The following is a 22,470-nucleotide window of genomic DNA, read 5'->3' as shown; positions in this document are numbered from 1 at the left end:
CCCCCATGTTAAAAAAGTTAGGCAAGTCGGCTATAAAATAACACAAACGTAACAATACCAAAAGCAATTCCAACCGCAGCCACAGGGGAAGTAGATATTTCTTTCACATTTTTACACAGAGCGTCTCCTCCTCTCTATGGTTCCGCACTACTAACCTCTGCACGCCAGCTTCCGGCTTCCTCTTTTTCAACCGCCATTGTGGTGACAGGATCTTTGTGGCTCACTATGGTGAGTGAATCTGTTGCAATCCTTTATAACTGATAAAAATAGTTCTATGTAATGCGTGTTTTAGTATTGGTAGGACAGTGAGCTCTTGATCTGAGCTGATATTAAGTGGTATATGGCGGTGATAAGCTGACAAGAGCCGGTTTCCTTCTCTGTGGGTAATGAACATGGCTGCGTCCTGTGCATATGTATAGTGGAGCAGCTTTATCGCCAGCTACCATTTACATTGATATAGAGGGGTCCAGGGCTGCTGTACTGTCAGAATTATACCCAGCTCGCCGAATCTGCCTTTTGGAATGGGTTTCTAATTTATTGTGTAGTTTATGGAGCTTTCTATCGTGATTTATTCCTATCGCCATAGCTCCTAAATGTTTGTAGCCCTACACTTAATATTGTAGATTTAGTGTGTATGTATGCATGTGTGTTTATTTTTTTAAACAGGATTTATATAGTGCCAACATATTACGCAGTGCTGTGTATGTGTGTATATATATGTGTGTGTAATATATATATATATATATATATATATATATATATATATATATATATAATTAGTGTGTTAGGCTATTTTATTGAAGGGGGGGGTCTTATCTGTGTGTATTTGTGGTTGCAGTATTACATCTGGGTGTCCCTGGTAACTGCATGGCACCCAGACTTGGGTATTCAAGTCGCTGTCATTGGGCTCCATGATGGAAGGTGAGCTCCTTGGCCCAGATTTACCTGTTTGCAGGTGCCATGCAGTGATGACAGGACCAGGATCATATCACCACCAGCTCTCAGGAAGCTTCCATATGGACCTGGAAGTCCAAGCCATTGAATGTCCATGGACAATCTAACTTGTGCACTTTTGCAGGGGTTGCGTTGTTTTTGTAGATTCTCTATGATGTTGCTGCATACAGAGCTAAACTCTACACAACTCCGTTTAAGGCTAAAAGAATAAGCCACCGGGGCATTATATATGGTAGAAGAGACATTTCATGTCTGACACCTCTCTCTGGTGATGTGTTACTTTTTCAGCATCTCCATAAGAAATTACAGCAGTCATTTAGTAGTCAACCGCATGGAATAACTAAAAGATGTTGAATGAATGCTCTATAGTTTTGCTAATGAGATGAACAATTAACCATTGTGTACAAAGCCTTATCTTATGCAGTGTGTACATGTGATTTTACATCACCTCCTGTTCCAGTGACTACTTGTAAAATATATTTATGTTCCCCATGATGGTGTTAAGTAAAAGGAAGGTAATTCTTCCAGGAGGAACACAACAGTAAGAACCCAACAGATGTATCATATACAACTTTGGCTTTTGATGCATTTATTATACAAAAATATTTTTTCATGGGCTCCCTGTAATCTGATGCAGAGAGTGGTGTCCATAATGCGTCACCTAATACAAGTGTGAAAGACTTGTGTACTCGAGTATTGATTAGGTGTACTCTGTATTGGTAGCAACGTATTCATGTCCTTTTATCGCAATGCAAGAGTTTACTGGTTTGGTCTGTCATTAAAGATTTTCACTCATGTTTCAATGCTCATTTGATAACCTTGCACCTTTTATTTTGCTTCGCTCCTAACAGTCGTCTCACAAGACCTTCAGAATTAAGAGGTTTCTTGCCAAAAAGCAGAAACAGAACAGACCAATCCCACAGTGGATCAGAATGAAAACTGGCAATAAGATCAGGTTTGTATGAACATTCACTCATTGCTGATTGCAGCCTTGATCATCCCAACCTGGCAAAGGTTCTAACCTGTCCTCACTCACTAAAAGTTGCTATTTTTAAAGTTATTTCTTTTATTGGCCCAAGTGTTTAGCCCAGAATTTTTTAAGCCAGGTTGAAAGAAACTGTTGGCGGGTGGCAGCCCCTGTATTGTGACCCAACTCACCAGTAACCACCTGAAAAGTTCCAGGTGTGGTGCCTGGATAAAAAGGTCTGAGGAGAACACTGGGTCCAAACTTCATTCTGTTTTTCATTACGATTGCTTTGATGGTAAATACCTTTAGTTACGTTGGGGTCTTTCAGGAAGCAGATCTTTAATGTTTGTGGATCTGCTTTGTGTCTGTCTGAAAGATTACCGTCTATAGAAAATTGTTGTCTTTTGTGTTTCCCTTGTGTAGTGTGAGGGAACTAGAGGAAATTGGTTACTATAGGGAGCAAGAACATTTAAAGTGTTTTGCTGAGTGTTTTTAGCATTTTCTTTGATATAAATATCCTTGGAACCTAACTTGTCTCCCGCATTGTCTGTAGAGCATAATCAGGAAGGATATTGGTATTTGTCTTTAGTACAAACCATTCCACTGCAAGTATTTTTCAATGCTAGAAGTACAATTTTTAACAATTGGTAGAGAAAGGCAAGTTATGGGACATAAAGCTGTCGTTTTTTTTTTTACATCGTGGAAATGTCTGATTTCCATCAGGTCTATTTCTTTGATATTGTAGATATAAGGTGTAATATCTGCATAGAACGGTGTGCTTAATGGTGAGGTTCTCTAGTGTGATTTTTACAGTAAAATACTAGACTTGGGGGTTTTTGATTTAGCCCCAAATTCTCCTTATTTTTAACTTGGTTCAGATAAAGATGTGTGTGCCATGCTATATACTCTGCATAGGGTTTATTATCCAGTAATACACACAAATAGCTTCTGCAGAAGTACTAGCAGGTACACAAAATTGGAAAAAGACATTGGGTTTTTTTTCAATGTGTATGTTATCTAAATATTATGTTCTAACCAGGTGCTGCTCAGCTGCACTTTAGTAGTGCAAGGGGTGTAAAAACAGTTTTTACCTAATGGGATGGCTACCTACATTAGGACCGTATTGTCATACAAAAAAAAAACTCCCAAGACATTGTGCAAAATGTTATACTCCACTTTTCTGTCAGGTGACAAGCAGTATTTTCACTTTTGCAGAACTCTGAATTTTGTTACAATCTAACATACACTGTTAATGTTTTAGAGGGCTCACAACTGGCCGACCTACATAGTCACTGTAGTTAATGGTAATGATCTGAGGTTGAAGGGAGAAACCAGACACAAGGTTTAAAAAAAAAAAAAAATCTTACAAGAATTCTTTCTGTCAGTAGCTCTTCATTAAATTAGTCTTCGAAGAAACATGAATTTTAACCAATAAATTAATCAATATACCTCACTGAGTTACCTTAACTATTACCTTTTGTCCTTTTAGTTTGAAGGCTTAAATTGAATGCAAATAAAGCAGCTACTTGCACCCCCTCCCCAATTTTCCCTTCTCATTTTTTCCCCTTTTCTGTTGTCTTTATACTAAAATTTATACCATACGCCCTAAATTTAGACATTGTTAAAATTCTAATTGTTTGTATTAGTAGTCATCAAAGGTTTTGGTTTACTGTTGTTAAAGCAGGTTGCAATTACAGTGCTTTCTCTTGATGGAAGTGTTGTCATTATCCTGCTGAAAGTAAAAATGTTGGCTCGTTTGTTTTCAGCCCAATTTGTGTGAAAACGTACAGCATCGACATTTACAGTTTTTTTTTGTTTTTTAAATGGAATAAATCTGCTTTATAAACTATAAAATAACATTCTTTTTTTTTTTATAGGTACAACTCCAAGAGGAGACACTGGAGAAGGACCAAGCTTGGCCTGTAAGAAGCTGAGTTCATGGAAGCTGGGCACCCTGAGGGTTTCCTACCAAAACCCAATCAACATCTTGTTATACAGTTATTTTGTAGCAGTATCTGCTGTTTCCAGTGCAAATAAACAAACGTTAAACTATGCTTTTTTCTTTTTCTTTCCATAATAAATATCCATCAGAATACAGGTATAAATTTTTTCAAGATAATATTGTCTTCTCTTATAGAAGACGGTAAACTCTATTCCTATACAGCAATATACATTTTTTTGGCAAAATGATAATGTTCAACTAATTTCATGAGCCAGGAAGTCAGTACCAAACAGGTTGGCGTTAAATAAAGTGCTCCACCCTTCTGCACAGTCTGGTATTACAAAAAGAACTTTTCCCACTCCAACTCATTTTTGCTATAGATAGGTATCCTACCTGCGCCTTTGTCCTAAACTAGTCATCTGTTGGAAAATACAATTTCTTCTACTTCACTTATTAATGTCAGAGGCAACTGTATTGCATGGTCAGGGTCATATCTTGTTTAAAAGGAGAACTGTGATGTGAAAAAAACGTATTGTTTTTGCTTTCATTTTCATTTCTAAGGATCTTCCTGGTTTTCAGAGGATCAACTTGCTGGATCAACCTTTTCTGTTTGTGCATTTTAAAGTAAGCTTATAGATGTGAACTGGCTAATTGCAATATTTAGGAATTTCAAATGTGGGCATTTAAATGTTCAACCATATAAATAGTGAAAGACCAACCCTCTAGTTTTTACATGGCCACATCCCTATTTTAATAAACTCTGAGATTAACTCAATATCTGGGACTTTAGAGGCCAAACATAATCAAATTGAGGTCAAACATAGAGGTGGACACAATGCTTTGGGGGTGTTTTTCTGCTAAGGGGACAGGACACCTTCACCGCATCGAAAGGACAATCTTGGGTGAGCACCTCCTTCCCTCAGCCAGGGCATTGAAAATGGGTCGTAGATGGGTATTCCAGCATGTCAATGACCCAAAGCAACAAAGGGGTGGCTCAAGAAGAAGCCCATGAAGGTCCGGGAGTGGCCTATGGTTCTTTTGTTATTCTGTCTATCACAGCTACAGTAAACCATTACATCTATAGACTGGTCATTTTTGTCAGGGAAAAGTGCAAAATCAGCAGGGGATCAAATACCTTTTTCCCCTCACTAGCTGAACAGCTAAGCTGCATGCTCATTCGGAGTAGAAAAAGTTTTATAACTTAGCTAGTCTTACCTGCTCATATGGTTTATGGATATGCAATTTTAGACAACCCAGAGCTGTAAATGCAAATATTCTTTAGCATGCTTATCTCTTCAGGTGTAAAAAATGTGCAGTATGACAGGTGAGGTTTACAAATTGTGTACAGAGCTTGTGGTTAGTCCACAGTCCTCCCCCTCCCCAGATAGTGGTGTCCTGCAAAAGGTACTGATGACTCTCAGAAGGACTCGACTAGAGTTTCTACTTTTTATAACGGAGCAATTCTAAGAAACTGCAATACTCCACACTTTCATTTTAAAATTAAACTGAATTATTCACAAAAATGTAATTTGGGCAGTTTTTAACCCGAAACCCCTACCAATAAAACACTGCCTTGGCTCTTAGCTGTTTAAAGGGATTAATGGTTGCCACCCAGGCTGAACCTAAAACATGTTTTGTTTCTTTATTGTGTAGGTGATGATTGGACTATTAATTAATGTTGTTTTGCTGTGTGGGTTAGCATAAGATGTCATAAGGACATTTGGCAAGATCAGTAGGCATGTTCATGGTTTGAAAAATGAAATGCAGGCACAAATAGGGGTTGCAAATGACTAACAGATACAGACAGTGACACAGGAGAAAGGGAGGACCCTGCACAGGAGAGCTTACAATCTAATAGATGGTGCAAGAATTGTAGTAAAGTTTGCTGATTCGTATCTATATCTCTTCTGCAGAAACTAAAGCTGCGTACACACCTGCAATTTTTCTCGTTGGAAAGGATCTTTCACGATCCTTTCCAACGAGAAAAGACTGCACGATGCATGAACGATGCTGTACATACAGCACCGTTCATGCTCTATGGAGAGGGGAGGGGGAGAGCGACGGAGCGGCACCCTGCTGCGCGCTCTCCCCTTTCCTTTCATTAGGATCGGTCATCGTCCATGGATCCGCCAGGACGGTCGTCGGACGATGGACGACGACCGACTGTACACACGGCAGATTTTCGCCCGATAATTGGCCGATACCGATTATCGGGCGAGAAAAATTTGCCGTGTGTACGCAGCTTAATCTTTACCAAACTAGCTGTCAAGGTGGGGGGATTTACCTTTGTAAGAAGTCTTAGTATGTGTTAGAAAAATGCAAAACCTTGTTTTTACATTTTCAACAGTTTTTAAATCATTCTACACTGTAACAACTGATTGGTTGTTTTCATAAAAACATTTGCAATGAACCAATTTTCCTAGATTGGCTCCTATTCTACACATCTGAATGTGCCAGTCTTTATAGCACAGATGACAATTTTTAGCCAGTATCTGAATGTGCATTTAATAAAAAAAAAAATTCTAAAACTGAGAAGTGCCTGTAAAAACTTCACCTATATGATGTTTTATTGCAGTAGAAATTTGAATCAAAATGTTTTTTGTTTTTTTTTTACACTGCTGAAATATGCTCTAACAATAAAGCATACAACATATTAAACACACTCCTCAAATCAGTATTTATTAGATGCACCTTTGGCAACAATTACAGCCTTGATTTAATGTGGGCAGATCAGTTTGGACTTTGCACATTTGAACTTTTCCTCACAGGGCGCCACCATCTTTATCTGTCTTCTCTTTCTGTGGACTATCTTCTGCCAGGATTGCTGGGTATTCTGACAATCAATGCGGAGGCTGTGCATGTGCAGCTCCACATTTTCAACAAATACCTTAGCAATCAGGTGGGTAGAAGGGATTATTGCACATCATCTGTCCCCTTCTGCAAAAATTGCTTGGTTGTGGATTTTTAAAAGTGGAACTTTAGTTCTGCTTTAACAAGCGGTATGGAGAGGTTTTAATTCTGGTACCACATAATCATTTGTTGTATTAGCAGACCCATTCCTACATTTACATATTCAGCTCAATTTTTCATCCAAATCTCAAAGAACAATGTTTGCATTATCACATTTTAGTGAAATTTAAATAAACAAGGCAGTCTTTATTATTTCCTGGTCAGGATGTGCCAACACCCTAGTATCAGAGGAAGTGCTGCTTTACATGATAAACAGATTCTCCCACAAACTACTACACCCTTTCTATAAACTTAAATTAGGACTGCTTTAGAAATTCACATCACAGCCAGAAAAAGAACATGTCATTTTATGTGGGAGCCAACACAGACACAATGCTTTTACATTTTGTACTTTAATAAAGTGTGCCTCTCATGCATTTAGCCCTGGCAGTTACATGCAGGTCGAACAGACACTTAACAGTAGTCACTTACTTTGTGCATACATTTCAAGAAATTGGAATAATCCAGAAGATGTTAATATTGGACCTAAACTGGATAATTGACATTGAATGTACACTCCACTTAACATATTTATGGTATGTAAGGTTAAAATTTTAAAGTAGACAGGCCAGTATTTTTTTTTGTTATGGACTGCTAAACATTTATGTCTGGTGGGAACACTACTATGTTCATTAGTTACATCCTGAGGGCCACATTAGTGTTACTTATGATCAATACTGTCCAAAATGGAGAAAGTCCAAAAATGTGTATGTGCAAAAAGTCCATCAGTTCACAACTACTCTGAGAGACCTTGGCAGATTAGCAACATACACGTCAGTGACTCTCACCCACGACAAATGATCTTGCTGTCTTTAGTGGAAATCTAGCTTGTGTACAGCAGTCTCTCAACTCAGTTCACCAATTCAGGTGATCAGGAACAATGTGGGGTGCTGCAGCTGGTTCATCTTCCCCCAGTAATTTGCCATCTGATGTTTTTATTGGGCTTAATCCTGGAGCTATCCATGATTCTGTGTAGGATTTGGAAACCATGACCTTAGAGGGCAGTACTTGCCAAACTTTTGAATGTTCTCTCTAAACACAAACAAGCATATCTTCTTTAAGCATTGTGTACACAAAGATTGTCCTAGAAGAGATGAACAATCTTCCAGCTGTAGGAAATGACACTCATTATAAACAATCTTTGTTTATCATGAGATATAAAAAATAGATCTTTACAGATCAGTTTTTTTTTCTGGCAACACTTGTGTATGAAAGATCTTTGAATTTAGAATTGGACTCAGTCACCCTTTTCTGAGGACCATCATCCTTGTTTACACTAGCAACATTCCCCAACAAAAGATCAAGGCAATTTGCCTTATGTGATATTGTTTTGGTTCACAACAAAACCCTTGCATGTGTTTTTAGAGAAAATTGATGAGTGGCAAATTATAAGGCAATGTAAACTGTAACAATAACATTGAGTAAGGCTAGGTACAGAACTGGCTCACATTCAAGAAATCCAATGCAGCTCCCAGCGACTAGCACCTTGCCAGCCTTAAAGCTTAAGATTTGTGAGCTGGCAGCAGTGAAAGGTACTTTGGAGCTTGCTGCTGCCTCCATTCATTCTCTATGGGGCTGCCACAGGTAAAAGCCACAAGTAGTGTCTCGCCAGAACCAACTGTTCACTGCCATGGGGAAGCAATAACCACACCACAACCTCATAGCCAATCTAAACATTAGGTTTTGGGAAGTACATAAGGAAAACAAGGACTGCAATGTATGTTAACTTAATAGAGTACAATGTGTGTTACATTGCACACCAGCACAAGCATGTTATGCACACAATAGTGTGCAGACTGTGGATTTAACAATGCAACCAATAGTATTGCTGATTTAGGAAATTGTGGAACCTTTTTTTATAGTATGCATAAATATCCCGTGAGGCTGATCTTGTGAACTTACTTTTGCTTTGCCAATGTATCATAAGTATACACAGTAAAAAAAAGAAAAACAATCTATTAGGTATTAGTTTTGTTTTTTTTTAATTGAAGAAAAATAATCTCATGTTTGCTTATTTGATTAAAAACAAGAACACGTGTCATACGTGTAAAATCATACATGGAGTTATATAACAATATTTAGGCTGGAGTTACATTGTAGCTTCAGGAAATCTCTGCATTTTATTGTGTATTTATTGTATATTTACCTACTGGATGTTTTACTGCAAGGATAATGTTTAATGAACTAATCAATGTTAGAGGTAACGACTCAAACACACCATTTTGATAATGCTCCAGTATAAATCCAGCTTGAAGGAATATCGATCAAGATAAACATTGTATTTTGCAACTAAATGTGATTTATACCTGTAATTATAGTATTAAATACTTTATTTTTTTATGTTTTTGCATTTACATGCTTTTACATGCCAACTAAACTGTCCAACAAAAGCAACAGTGACACAGATTAGGATAAAACATTTAGCAATTTACAGCTACTTTTAATTTGTCCTGGTAAAAATCATCTGTCGTTAGATATTTTGTCTTCTTTTGGTTAGGACCTGAGAGTAATTTATTATTTTCAGAGGTTGCATTAGTACCTTAGTCTGAGGTCGACTGTGTCATCTGAATTCTTGTTATTTTATTTATTGCACTTATTTTATTTACCTTATATACTCGAATGTAAACCAGTTTGAAAAAAAGTCAAAAATCAAGGTACTGATTTCCACCTCAAAATACAGAAAAATGCTTTGACTCAAGTATACACCTCGGGCACAAAATATATCTGTCACTGCTAATATTCAAACAGCATTCAATAGAAATTTCCAAACAAATTATATGAATATGTATATCCATAGTGGGTAATTTTTAAAAGGGGAGGATAGCACATGGGCTCAGTCTGTTTATTTTTTTCCCTGTCTTTACAGGCTAAAGTTTTTAGTACTTTTGAGTTGAATATGATTATGATTGCCAGTTAAAAATCTTGAAAAAATGTTTAAATAATATTTTACGCATTATTGTTGACCCTCAGTAGATGGCACTTCATGTAAAGTGTGTGACAAACTTATGTATCTTCCCTCTGACAGCACAAGTTTGTTATACACTTTATAAGAGCATACAACACCATCAACTGTTGTGACCCAAGGTAAAATCCCCAAGATATTGTTTCTAATGACATTTTGAAGGAAACGTCTCGGTTTATACTCAAGTATATATGGTATTTCAAAAATAAATATCCAGCTGGGAGAAACAAAAACATACACCATAATATTCCTGTGAACTGGTTTGGACAGCCAGAGAAAGTCACCTATGTATAAACATACCTGTAATGGATAACTGAACCCAAGTATATTTTGCTGCCGAACCATCCGTAGATGCGGTGACTGCATTAGTTTTCTTTTTTTAGGCTAAGAACATATTCAACAAGTACAGAAAATACCTTGATCTTGCCACAGAAGCACTGTTCTTGTTACTTCCAGTAAGATCAGAAAATAAAAAGTTGATTCTTTTATAAGTTACCACTCCCATTCTCTCCTATGTAATAATTAACAAGTGTGACAACAGCTGCTCTCTATAAATACAGTGGAGTAGATGAGTGAAGAAAAGGAGGTATTTAAATTGTGGGATTGCCAACTAAATATCTTGAAAAAAAAATATTCCCATTAGCATTCCCATACCTACTTCTCCATTCGCCACCCTTTTCCTGTTCAGTCAGCAGTACCAAGAAAAAAAAGCCCTATGTAAGCTCTAAATCTCCTCACCACATGTGACAGCAACATGGTGGGAATGTGAAATGAGGGTGCATAGGCATTGCTGTTTAAAAAAAAAGCCCATCTGTTAAGATAAGTACTTGCAACTGCAACTTTGAAAGCTTAAGCATAATCATAATATTCTAAGGTATGCTTCAGAATGCAAAATTGATATCTGATTCCTATGAAATTAAAAGTATATTGCATTCAAAATCAATGAGTAGCTGGATATCTGTACCTATTAAGCAGCTTTACCATCTATTGTGATATAAATCCTATGTAAAACATTAATGTACCTAAGCTTACACAAACCACTAATACCCTATTTTTGCTTTCTGTATCATTGAAAATAATTGACTTTTTATACAGTCAAACCACATTAAAGCTTATTTCACATATTCATATTTCCACAGATAAACTCCATTGTTGAGAAACTTCCACCTTTTTGGTAACTTAACAGTTCCACTAAACTTCACTGTGCACAAATGTAAGAATGAGAATATGTTAAGACCTTTTTGATGATCAATATAAAAGTCACTACGTTGCTGCCCCTCTATCACTACAGGATGTAAAAGGCCCATGAGAGAAACCATGATGTGCAAAAGATATTTAGGCTACTGGCCTCACTTAACCAGCTAAATTTTTGCTGCAGTTAGGGAGCAGCAAGGCGGTATTTTAACAAATGTTTCTCTATTTTCAGAGGCATAGGTATATTTTCTCTTCTTCAGCAGTTATTGTACAGAAGTGGCCCTGTGTCACATTAAGTTGCGATACCTTTAGCAAACATTTCAGGTTTTGTTTGTCAAACTCTTCCCATAAGCCATCTTACTAATGCTAAATTCCAAAATAATGCTTATTGTCCCCTTATATTCTCATATTACTAAAAGCCCACCTCTAGATAAAATGAGTAGAAACATAATTATTTTCAGGGTGGCCTTGTTAAAAAGTATTGAGGATCTATTTACAGCCTGAAAATAAAGGACATTCAATTATTTATTCCACTGTAAAGTCTTTTTAGCCCTTTACTATGAAAAAAGAAATATTTACTGCCTGTCCTTGAGACTACAACCTGGGAAGATCCCCACAGTGAAAATACAGCAATAAAAAGTCAAAAACAGGTTTCAACCCAAAAATAGTCTATCCAAAAATAAAAAAAAATAAAGATAATTTTCTCTAGAGTGGGGCTGTAACCTTCTCTAGTGCAAATGTAATTTTTAGTGACACTATTGTGTGTTATGTGTTAATATTTACCACTTCTTTAGAAAACTGTAGGCATTTTTTAAAAAGTTCCTGAGAGGTGTTACTGCCATTGTCATTTTAGAAGTAGAATCAATTTCATCATAGTCCCATGATGCAATATTCCGACATGTGGTTACGTGATTGTTATTATTGTTATTCCTTGCAGCCATTGCCCCTTTTTCCTCTTCTTCAGGAGCCCCCAGAAGTGTAAGAAGTTTGATATCAGCACCAGACTTTAAATACTGCCAAGCCTTCCGCCCATTATGGTCCCTAATATGGACATCTGCATTGTATGCACCCACCAGCACTTTTATGACCATGGCGTGTCCCTGAAGAGCTGCAATATGAAGTGGAGTTAATCCTCCGCCGGCACGGGTATTAACATCTACAATGTAGCCACTGGCATGGGCAAAATCCATAATTCGTATCAGGTCCTCATGATGGCCATGTTTGGCAATCCAGTGAATGGCAGAGTAACCAGTTACAAAATCTCTCTTATAAAGCAAACTCGGATCCTCCTGTAAAGACTCCTGCAGCTCATCAAAGTTGCCTTCTGCTACCATAAGCATCCAGGCATGCTCAACTGGGTCAAGCACTATGCCATTTTCCCCACAGTCCAGTTGCCTCTGCTCCTGATCATCAACTACGTCAAAACTAGCTGCCGCAATCCAAGCTCCTCCAAAAGGCAGGGATCCTGTTGTGCTCCACAGACTTCCTCTTGTGCCTCTTTTTCTTCTACTTATTGTAGCAGGTGATGGAGTCCTGCATAGGGTTTCCATCCTTTTTAGGCTTCTTGTGTCCTGCATTTTAGGAGTCACATACTCTACCTATGCACACCCATTCAACTGTTTTGTGCTGTTGTTTTGAGGTTGAATATTCTTCCCTGCAAGTTTATTTAGTACTGCCAGTGTCAAAGCTCTGCTTCCATTGTCATCTCTGAGCTCACCAAAGGGACACAAACTTGGTTCTGCAGCAATCATGTAAAATCAGACACTACTACATGGGCCGCCACCTGCCTCTGAATCACAAGTCAAAGAAAGAGTGCCAACTATTTCTTCTTGTCATGGGCTGCTTCCTTATTCTGTGGTTAAAAAAAAAACACACAGGAACAGCTCATTTAACTCTTTCATGACAAAGATGAGTCAATCAAAATCCAGAAAATTGCAGATATAAAATGCCCCCAGTTTACAAAGCTTTGGAATAACTCAAAAGATCTTAATGTAGTAGATAGTAACCTGCTATGTACTTATATTAGCCTTCTATAGTAACCTGCACAACATGATTCCATGTAGAAGTGGAAGGAGCAGTACTGTAAACCATCACAATGTATTTAAAGATTAAAATGTTTAATGTTCTGTATAACGTAGGGACAGATTGGGGCACCTGTACAGTTTTTATTGTTGTTTGTGTACCTGCTAAGATTTGCCTTATTGGCATCATTTAGTGTCAAAGGTCACCAGGCAAAAAGGTAAATTCATTATCTTTTAGATGTCACAGAAGGAGGAGGTAGGGGGAATCTGATAACAAATGTCTCAGTGGGATATCACCACCTTCTAAGCCATGTTGTGTACTTGGGACAGGAAATTACTGGAATGTACCAAGTTTTGTATATATGAACATATTTCTCAGTAGAGAGCTGCCATAGCATTACATTCATAACCTAATAATTGTGTTGTAGGGGACTTTAAAGTGGACCTGAGATCTGGAAGCTCAAAAATGTTAACTGTGCCCAATCAGTGTCCTAAAAAAATCTATTTATATGCAGAACAAAGTTTGGTTGTCTGTGACAACTAAAGGACATACCGGTAGTACATTATTACATACATAGTATGTAATAATGTACAGTGTGTGTGTGTGTGAATATATATAAATCATTATTATATTGTAGCAGCACTTGGCAGCCATTGCAGCTGAGAGTTGGTTACCTAGTAACAGTACCTGGAGAGAAACCCAAAACGACTGAAAAATCTGTGGTCCAGTGGGCCTGTTGGATCAGAACCCCAGTGACCCTGTTGGATTAGAGATCAGTGCTCCACTGGGCCTGTTGGATGAGAGATCGGAGCCCTAGAAAACTTTTTGGATCCGAACCCCAGTTACCCTGTTGGATTAGAGATCGGTGCTCCATTGAGCCTATCAGATGGGAGATCAGAGCCCCAGTGACCCTTCTGGATCAGAACCCCAGTGACACTTTTGGATTAGAGATCGGTGCTCCATTGTGCCTATCAGATGAGAGATCAAAGCCCCAGTGACCCCTTTGGATCAGAACCCCAGTGACCCTGTTTGATTAGATATCGGTACTCCAGTGGGCCTGTCGGGTGAGAGACCACAGCTTCAATGGCCCTGTCGGATAGGAGATCAGATACATCCCTGAAGGGCTTCTTTTTAGCAAGTAAGTCTACCATAATAAGCAAATATCATTTTTGCAAATTAGGATAAAAACATTTTGGGTGCCAAAACTTCAAAATTTTCTGTGAGTTTGTTCCAAATTAAAGGAATCCTGTCACTGAACTAAAACTGTAAACAATGTTTTTTTCCTGTGAAGATAGGTATGGTTTACTAACCTCTGAACGCTGCTTCATTAAAGAAAAATTGTCCCTGATGCATTTTAAGAGTGCACATTTGTTGTGATTTCTCTCTGCTAAATACAGTACCTACACTTTTGTGTCCTGAAATGATATGGGGTCAGTAGCAGAAAGTGCAAAGTACAGAGAGGGAACAGGAAACCTCAGTGCATAACTTTGGGGGGGAGGGCATGAATACCTATTGGGAGAGGTAAGTATCCTCTATCTGTATAATAGTTTTTATTTGCAGTCTCTGAGTCACTTTAACCTAAAACCAGAAAATTGTCCAAAATTCCAATATAACTTAGAGGAATACTTTATACATTGACCCTATGGGGTTACCTGCTGATAAATCCTTGTGTATTTATAGGACTTATTGTACGCTAGACTATCAAGCACTGCAGACAACAATAACATAGACAACCCCTATGTTTTCATAAGGACTGTAAGACATGAGAACCCATTCTTGTTAGTATGAGGGGAGGGGGGCTTCCTAGCGCATTGCAGAACCCATTAAGCATAATTTTTCATTTCAAATAAAGAAGAAACAACATTTTCCTAATATAGCATATGGTTGGTTCTAATGAAGTTATTTGCATTCCATCCTTGAGAAAGAAAATGAAGAGGAAATCACAGCATGTAAGAAAAACATTTTCTGCCCTCCTAAACTTGTTGAAAAAAAAATAATTTACCCAAATCAGCAAATATTTCCATGGGTACCTATGGGCAGATTTTTGATTTTTCACTGAAATCAATCACTGACTAGCTTATATGCAACAAGCTTGGTACCTATGATTTACTATAGGTATGATCATATTATAATAAAAACACAGCAGTTACTAATCCACTGAACCCCACACTAGTGCTGCTTTCGACACTCTAAACAATCAGCACAACAAATATACAATATACATACAGATTTTTCTTGAATGAGAGAGGTGACGATGATCAGCAGATCTGTTTTTCCAACCTGTGGTCTGGATATTGTCCCCAGTCCCTCCCTTCTGTTTTAAACAGATTTCTTCCGCCTTCCTGAGAAGTTTGCCAAATGTTATTTACAGTACTTACAGTTTTCTCAGCCGTGACCTCTGCACCTGAAACAGGTCTGACTTGTTAACTGCTGTAAGTTCTTAGATCCATGATGCAGAAGACCACAAAGGGATACGTAAGAGGAAAGGAATAACATGTAACCACAGCAGAGAGGTCACATGTGAAGGACCTTAGTGTAATGACTTACTTCCTTTATGAGTCCTTAGAGGGAAAAGGCACCCGAGTAAATAACTACATGGATTGTTGCAAAACTGCTCCTTGTGACACAGCTTTTACTTCGTAATGGTTAGTTTGTACACAGAAATAGCATGCATGTATAGCATGAGTTCCCAGTGACTGGTCATTGTATTCAAAATAGAAGCAGCCTTTAGACCTAAGCAGTATGGAATCTAATTAGAGGATCATTATAATGACATGCTAACCTAGCTGCTCAACAGCTGTATCTAAGATTACAAAAACAAAATAGCTACAGAATAGAAGTGTATGTTTATTTAAATCAGGGTATATGAATAGTTTCAGCAGCCAAAAAGTTGTGCAAGTTTACAGTGACAGCACTTTTAGTAATATATAAAAATATTAAGGGGGTTCACATACAGCAAAATATTCTTTTTAATTTATCCCAATATTCATTTGTGCATTACAAGGAGCTACCATATAAAACACTTTTAAAATTACGCAGCTCTGCATATTTTCTTAGGTGCTGTTTATCTATCTTCAGGCCCTCTAACTCCCTCATATGTGTAAATACTGAGTTCTAACCCAGATACAGCCTAATCCTTCATCTTTTCACTCCAATGCAGTACAAATATTTCTAGCATCTGTTACAATTATTTGGAAAAACTGTCACGCATTCTTATGTTCATTTATTATTGATTACCTTTCATAACCTGTCTTTGGATAGAAAAAAAGTCACCACTGTGAAATAGACATCCTCCAGGGACCACTTGATCCCCGCTTAGGATCCTGCAATTTCTGAGTATGAGGGAGACTTGTGACACTGGTTGCTCTCAATACAGCGCTTTGCACCTTTACCTGACAATTCTCAGGCATCATTCCTGTCATGGGGGGATTAAAGATGCAGCTTGCAATGTGCAGTGCAATGCTTAGGACTGGGCTGCCATCAGACATTTATGGGACCCATACTAGGCAAAGTTCCTGGACCCCCTCCTTTATGTTATATGTTCTAGCATAGCAAAAGTCATGCTTTTTTAATTGAAGCCTGGTACATATGTACCCTTTGCTCCCCCAACGGCAGCTCTGGTTAGGAGAGTCATGCACTGGTCCGTGAGCGCATGACCAGGTAAACATTTAATATCTTTAGCATACCTCCCAACATTTGAAAGTGGCAAAAAGGGACAAAGACAGAGGGAGTGGTGCTTTTTACACATTACAGCAAATGGTGGGTGAGGTTTAGTGGACATTTATAAAAGGCTGGTTCTCTATATGTTGGTCAAAAAGCATGAGGAATTCGGATGTAAATTGCTGCAACTTCCTAAAAGTGACACAATTCACAAAAATATCATCTTAATCTGACCTTTTACATCATCCACTCTAAAAATTTCTGATGAAGCCAATTTTACCGTGAAATGCATCCCATTATTAGCCTGCTGCAATATATTTATAAGTATATGTTTTCTGACCAACATATAAAGTAACTTTCTTCTAAAAATGTTATAAACTGTGTTTTGTTTGTTATACTTTTACTGCTACTCTTAAAACTAAAAGCAGAACCTCTCTAAAAAAAAAAAAAAAAACTTGTTTGGGGGAGGCACTTTAATATTGTCATTATTAGGCAGAAATACATTGAGACATCCCTATTTAATGTACAGCACTGCATAATATGTTAGAATTACAGCAAAGTGGAATGAACGGAAATGGGGCACTGACATCTGACAATATTTTTTCATATTATGTGCATGCATGCTAAGTAATTTATTTATTACCATTCTCAGCACTCCTCCTGACAAAGCCTTTATCTGCTTTTCACCATCTTCGTTCTGGCATGTTTTGGCTTTAGCATCTACTTCGTAGACTGATTCATGGCTCAGATGAGACATATTGATGTAATTCCTGGCATGTATGCAACTTTTGTCTCTTATACAAAAGTCTGACATAGATCTTTGAGTGGTGAAATCTATATGATTTATACTCTGATGATTTACCAGCATTGGTGCAGTCAGCTTCAACACAGGGTTCTCAATTGGTTTTAACTAATATTACATCTCTTGCACTCCTAAAAAGGTGACATTATTATGTGATTTTGACCACAAAACATGTTGAGCTTTTTTGGTGTTTAGGAAGAATACAGCCATATTTTTGAGCATAATCTGAATGAGACAATGGTATTAGGAGATGGTCTATTGTTTTTTTTTTATGTGTATTGTTAGAATAAGACATTATGTGTTTTTAAAGCTTGTAAGCAAGTTAATGTTGACAATGAGCGCTAAGCACCTTTAAAGTCTCATTATTTTCTTATTTTGTTGTAATTTACACTTTAGGGATGTGTTGCATGATCACTAACAGCAGAGAAATACTTAATGAAATGACAACTCGAGGCACAAGAACTTTAATGTTGCGGCTATGCAACACTCAGTCTCCTGTCCAATAACAAATATAGCCCCAGGTTCTGACAAAAAAAAGCAATTGTGTTTTTTTATGTTTATGCTGGGCAAAAATACACTGGAAGTCTCTGGGCTTCTGGTGTGAACCTTTAAACCCTTATATTTTTTACCACAGTTTTATTTCTTTTTATTTATTTATTTTTAAGTTTTTTATTTGCTGGTTAGCTTGATGTCTGAGCTGTACATTACATGTACCGTACATTTCTGTACATTATGGAGTGCCAAGAGGTGAGCCTATTCCTTGCTTTATATTGGGAACTCAGATGGTTTTTAGTAAGGCTACGTACACACGTGAAGTGATTCCTGTCTGATAATCGGCTCAGGTCTGATATTGGAGGAGAATCTGGCGTGTGTACAGCGCTTGTCGTCCATCGTCCAAACGACCGTCCTGGCGGATCCACGGTCGATGGACAAACTTAATAGAACTGAAGAGGGAGAGTGCACAGCGGGGTGCCGCTCCGTCGTTTTCCCCCCTTCCTTTATGTACAACACTCATTCATGCATTGTGCAGTCGCTAGTCATTGGAATGGATCGTGAAAGATCCTTTCCAACGACAATTATTGCACATGTGTACATAGCCTAAGGGAGCACACTTGTCAGATGTTCCTTCACACATTGACCCTGATGTATCAAAACTCTTCAAGATTGGAGAAAATAGATTATCATGGGGAAATGTGGATTATCCAGTTAACATGGAAAAGATCTAGCCTGGAAAGCCAACTAGGAGCAAATTATTTTTAAGAAATCCTTTCCAGGTTTGCTGTATCAGTTAAATTCTCAAATGATAATCCACTTTCCCCAGGTTTGGAGAGCTTTATTAATTCAGGCCCATTGTGGCATCCACATGTATTTGCAAATGTATGCAACATCTTGTAGTTGAAACAGTTTTTTTACACACTTCTAACAGTGTGTTAGGGAACCTTTGTACTGATATGTCATAAATTAATTAGTACAGATTTTGTTTTTGAAAGGTGGTCAGTCCTGCTTATTACCATATTCATTCGCCATATTACCCTTGCAAAGACGAACCTACATAATGCAAGTTTACATTATTCAGATTTGTATGTTTGTACCAATTATGGAAAAAGTGGAAACAGTGAGGCTTCAGGCCTGTCTCAGGGGAAGAATTGTGCACCGATCTTGGCCTCATCTTCTCCCCTTGAAGGTTTATGGAGGGAGTAATGGTTAGGGGAGTAATGGAATCTACTGACATACAAATGCTCCCTGAACAAGACCAGGAGAGCATTCCTTCATGTATGCAGGCACCCCAATATAAAACTTTTTTAAGGTTCATTTAAAGACTCTGGCTAATATGGTGGCCCACGGGCTTTGGACAAAAACTGAAATATATATATATTTACCATGTATTCATGTTTAAATGAAACCTGTATCAGCAGAAATACATAGTCTATCACTAATGACTTTGTTTTTAAAGTGCTAATTATCTGGCTGTCCCACATACATGGTAAAGTAATGTATGATTGTTTACCGTTTCACAGGCCAAACTATATATTTTGTGGTAAACCATTCCTTTAGTATACTAAACAACCAGTAGATGGTAGACATCTCCTGGTTTAGCAATGCAGCTTGTTTGTGACTTCTACACATTTTTTGGAAGAAAAATAATTAGCATAAACTTTTGTCTAATTAGAAGAAAGATTATGTGGAAAAGAATAAACGTAAAATAGAAAGATGTGATCTGTGCGGCAGTGATGAGAATCACAAGAATGGTTGTACAGAGTTACAGTAAACTAAGTGTGTTTTAGCTGTTTACATAGAGATCCACTTAAAGCCGGTCACAGTGGCAGAATTAATGAAAAATAAACTTTAAACACCCTTGAAATCAGGAGTGTCAAACTCAATTACAAAGAGGGCTGAAATTAAAAACCTAGACCAAGTCGCGGGCCAAAACTTTAAATTTATTGAAAAAACAATGAATTTCAATATGAAGAAACAAGAACACACATGGGAAGAGCTTGCAGTATAATGCAGTGGATTGATCTACATTATTTAGATCAATCCACTGCATATTACTGCATGCTCTTCCCAGGTGTCCTTGTTGTTCTTCTTATTGAGATTAATTGTTTTACTTTGCCAGCGAATGCAATGTGAAACCAAATGAATTGCTACATTCATTTGGTTTCACATTGCATTCTCTGGCACAGTAAAACAGATAATATAGCAATAGATCTATGATAATTCCTGATAATTATAGCACTATAGAACAGCAGCTTAATGTGAATTGCAGCTGGCTTGTCGTTACTATGGATTCCAGTAGCGGTGGGCCAGCTGCAATTCATTTTAAGAATTCTTTTGGGGGCCAAAAAGAAGGACGTGCTGGGCCAGAGATTGACACCCCTGCTTTAAATCATACTAAAATAAAATGCACAGAAACCATTTTTTTTTTAGAATTTTTGTTACAGTTTTTATTTAGGTTTTTTTTTGAAGATTTTGTTTGGAATTGGGGATTTTGTTTGGGATTATGAACTTTGGGGGGGTTGGGGATTTTGTTTGGGATTTTATTTATGGATCTTGTTTGAGATTGGGGATTGTCTAATGCCAATTTTGGGGAAAGCCAATTAACCTACCAGTATGTTTTTGGGATGTGGGAGGAAACCGGAGTGCCTGGAGAAAACCCACGCAAGCACGGGGGGAACATACCAACTCCATGCAGTGTCCTGGTCAAGGTTTGAGCCTAGGTGCTGCAAAAGGCAAAGTGCTAGCCGCTGCGCCACCGTGCTGCCCATATGTGACGTGATGTTGGTTTCTGATGCCCAAATGGCATGTCCGCTTTTGTCAAGGCATATCAGATGCTGCAGCATTCAGATACTTTAAACACTCTGAAAGCTGCATTCAGAAATATCATCGTCACTTGGTGGTGGTGTGGAGTTTGATGAGCTTGAATTTGCACGCCCCTTTTCTGCCAGTCTAAGTTCATTCCTTCTTTTAATTTTTGTGTTTTCTCAGTTTCCTATAAATGAAAAAGGAAATTGGTTAGATTGTTCACTTAAAAGCGTAAGGCTCTCTCTCATAGTATTTTTAGTACTGCTTGTAAATATACACACATCTGTATTCCACCTATATATACAATGTACAAGGTGGGCTGTTCTGTTGTGTATCTGTATTTCTCTTATTGTTTGCACAACTGTTAGAAAAATTTTCAGTCACTTTCACACAGTTTGGTCTATAAGACAGAAGTGAGGAAAATAATGTCACAAAAGTCTAGGACTACTTACATGTGGATGCAGAATGCCACAGATCCTGCTATGGTGAAGACTAGGATCACTCCTGTGCAAATCATCTGCATAATGTATTTCATGCTGCGCTTCAGATGTAAAGAGAGGGTATGGAATGACTCTTTCTGAAAGTTTACGAATTGTCTATTTCCATTCCAAATACTGGCGTTGTTATCCAAACCTGCACAAATACAAAAATGTTTGGTTAGAAAGAGTAAATAAATAACAAGGATAATAGTGCATAATAATGTAATCAGATAATCAGATAATCAGCCTGATTCCCTATATAATGTATATATTATATGTTGTCTGCCATTACTTACCATTATCTTCTGACACTTGAACTTTTATGAAAGGAAAGGGCTCATAGCTGTTCCCATCTATTCCTAGCCGTAGCTCAAGAATCCTCCATCTTCAAGGTGGACCGGGTCAATGACCAGAGAGCAGTTTCCGTGCCTAAAAAGGTCCTGAAAAATATGGGCTCTGCTCTCATGGTACTCCAGTATTTCCGGGTCATAGACATAAACATAGGATTGGAAAGATCCACCTTCCAAGGGAATCCTGCCCCATTCCATTTCAATCCTGCTGTTCTGAGCTGACATATCAACATCAAAGCTGCATGGTATTAGCAGCGGTGAGCCCACTTGGGCGTAAATCTGCTTTGGGATCTCAGTGATGGAAGTGACTTTTATGGCTGTAGAAAAAAAAGTAAAAATTGTTTTAGAAGGAAAGATCACAATCAAAAATCTAACTCAGTCGTGACCAACTGGTAGTCCTCTGCACCCCCGAGTGGGGTCAGGAGAAGGACCCCGCTGTCGGTACACACAGACACAGCTGCGGGACCATGTGCCCCATACAAATCCCAGGCTCAAGGAAGTGGGCGGGCTGTGTCCCTGGACACAACCTGCCCACTGTCTCATCGCAGGCTCAGATCTACAATGGGAGAGTGGGCCGCGTTATATCACCATGATGACATTATGGGGGAGGCACGCGTCTCCCCGCGCATGCGCTGTAAGGAGCCGGTAATTTTAGTGGTCCGCGGGACCAAAATGGTTGGCCACCACTGATCTAACCTGTCAAATTATGCTACAGGCTCTTGAAAAATCCTAGGAGCGCAATATGAAATACTGTGATTTTGTCTGTGACTTTAATGACAAAAATGGGTTTTTTATATTGAGCAACTGCCACTAACATCCACATGCT

At 38.1% G+C, this 22,470-nt stretch overlaps 2 protein-coding genes and 1 non-coding gene across 5 annotated transcripts; 2 read left to right on the top strand and 1 right to left on the bottom strand.

Moving 5' to 3' along the window:
* Nucleotides 1-98: 98 nt before the first annotated feature.
* RPL39 (ribosomal protein L39) lies at nucleotides 99-3,975 on the top strand. Its single transcript, XM_072430822.1, has 3 exons — nucleotides 99-228; nucleotides 1,806-1,909; nucleotides 3,799-3,975. Exons 1-3 carry the CDS (start codon nucleotides 226-228, stop codon nucleotides 3,845-3,847), a joined length of 156 nt encoding a protein of 51 aa, XP_072286923.1. The 5' UTR covers nucleotides 99-225; the 3' UTR covers nucleotides 3,848-3,975.
* Nucleotides 3,599-3,728, top strand: LOC140344705 (small nucleolar RNA SNORA69). The gene has a single exon (XR_011923662.1). It is a non-coding gene; the product is annotated as a small nucleolar RNA SNORA69 (small nucleolar RNA).
* Nucleotides 3,976-7,209: 3,234 nt separating the features above from the next.
* Nucleotides 7,210-15,667, bottom strand: SOWAHD (sosondowah ankyrin repeat domain family member D). 3 transcript variants are annotated; one of them, XM_072430821.1, is made up of 2 exons: nucleotides 15,598-15,667; nucleotides 7,210-12,880 (listed from the first exon to the last, which is right to left on the bottom strand). In XM_072430821.1, exon 2 carries the CDS (start codon nucleotides 12,603-12,605, stop codon nucleotides 11,808-11,810), a length of 798 nt encoding a protein of 265 aa, XP_072286922.1. In that variant the 5' UTR covers nucleotides 12,606-12,880; nucleotides 15,598-15,667; the 3' UTR covers nucleotides 7,210-11,807. The 3 variants fall into 3 exon arrangements, with proteins under 3 accessions (XP_072286922.1, XP_072286919.1, XP_072286920.1); XM_072430818.1 differs by lacking the exon at nucleotides 15,598-15,667 and adding an exon at nucleotides 15,429-15,591; XM_072430819.1 differs by lacking the exon at nucleotides 15,598-15,667 and adding an exon at nucleotides 15,277-15,407.
* Between the last annotated feature and the right edge of the window lie 6,803 nt (nucleotides 15,668-22,470).

This window comes from Pyxicephalus adspersus, chromosome Z (assembly GCF_032062135.1).
Source record: "Pyxicephalus adspersus chromosome Z, UCB_Pads_2.0, whole genome shotgun sequence".
In the NCBI taxonomy this organism is placed as follows: domain Eukaryota; kingdom Metazoa; phylum Chordata; class Amphibia; order Anura; family Pyxicephalidae; genus Pyxicephalus; species Pyxicephalus adspersus.
The sequence above is the reverse complement of the archived record's forward strand: the minus strand, read 5'-3'. Positions and strand labels throughout refer to the sequence as shown.

Coding starts and splice junctions, on each gene's coding strand:
- SOWAHD (XM_072430821.1), bottom strand. CDS start 12,605: ATGCAGGACACAAGAAGCCTAAAAAGGATGGAAACCCTATGCAGGACT.
- RPL39 (XM_072430822.1), top strand. Junction 1,910..3,798: donor AAAACTGGCAATAAGATCAG/GTTTGTATGAAC, acceptor TTTTTTTTATAG/GTACAACTCCAAGAGGAGAC.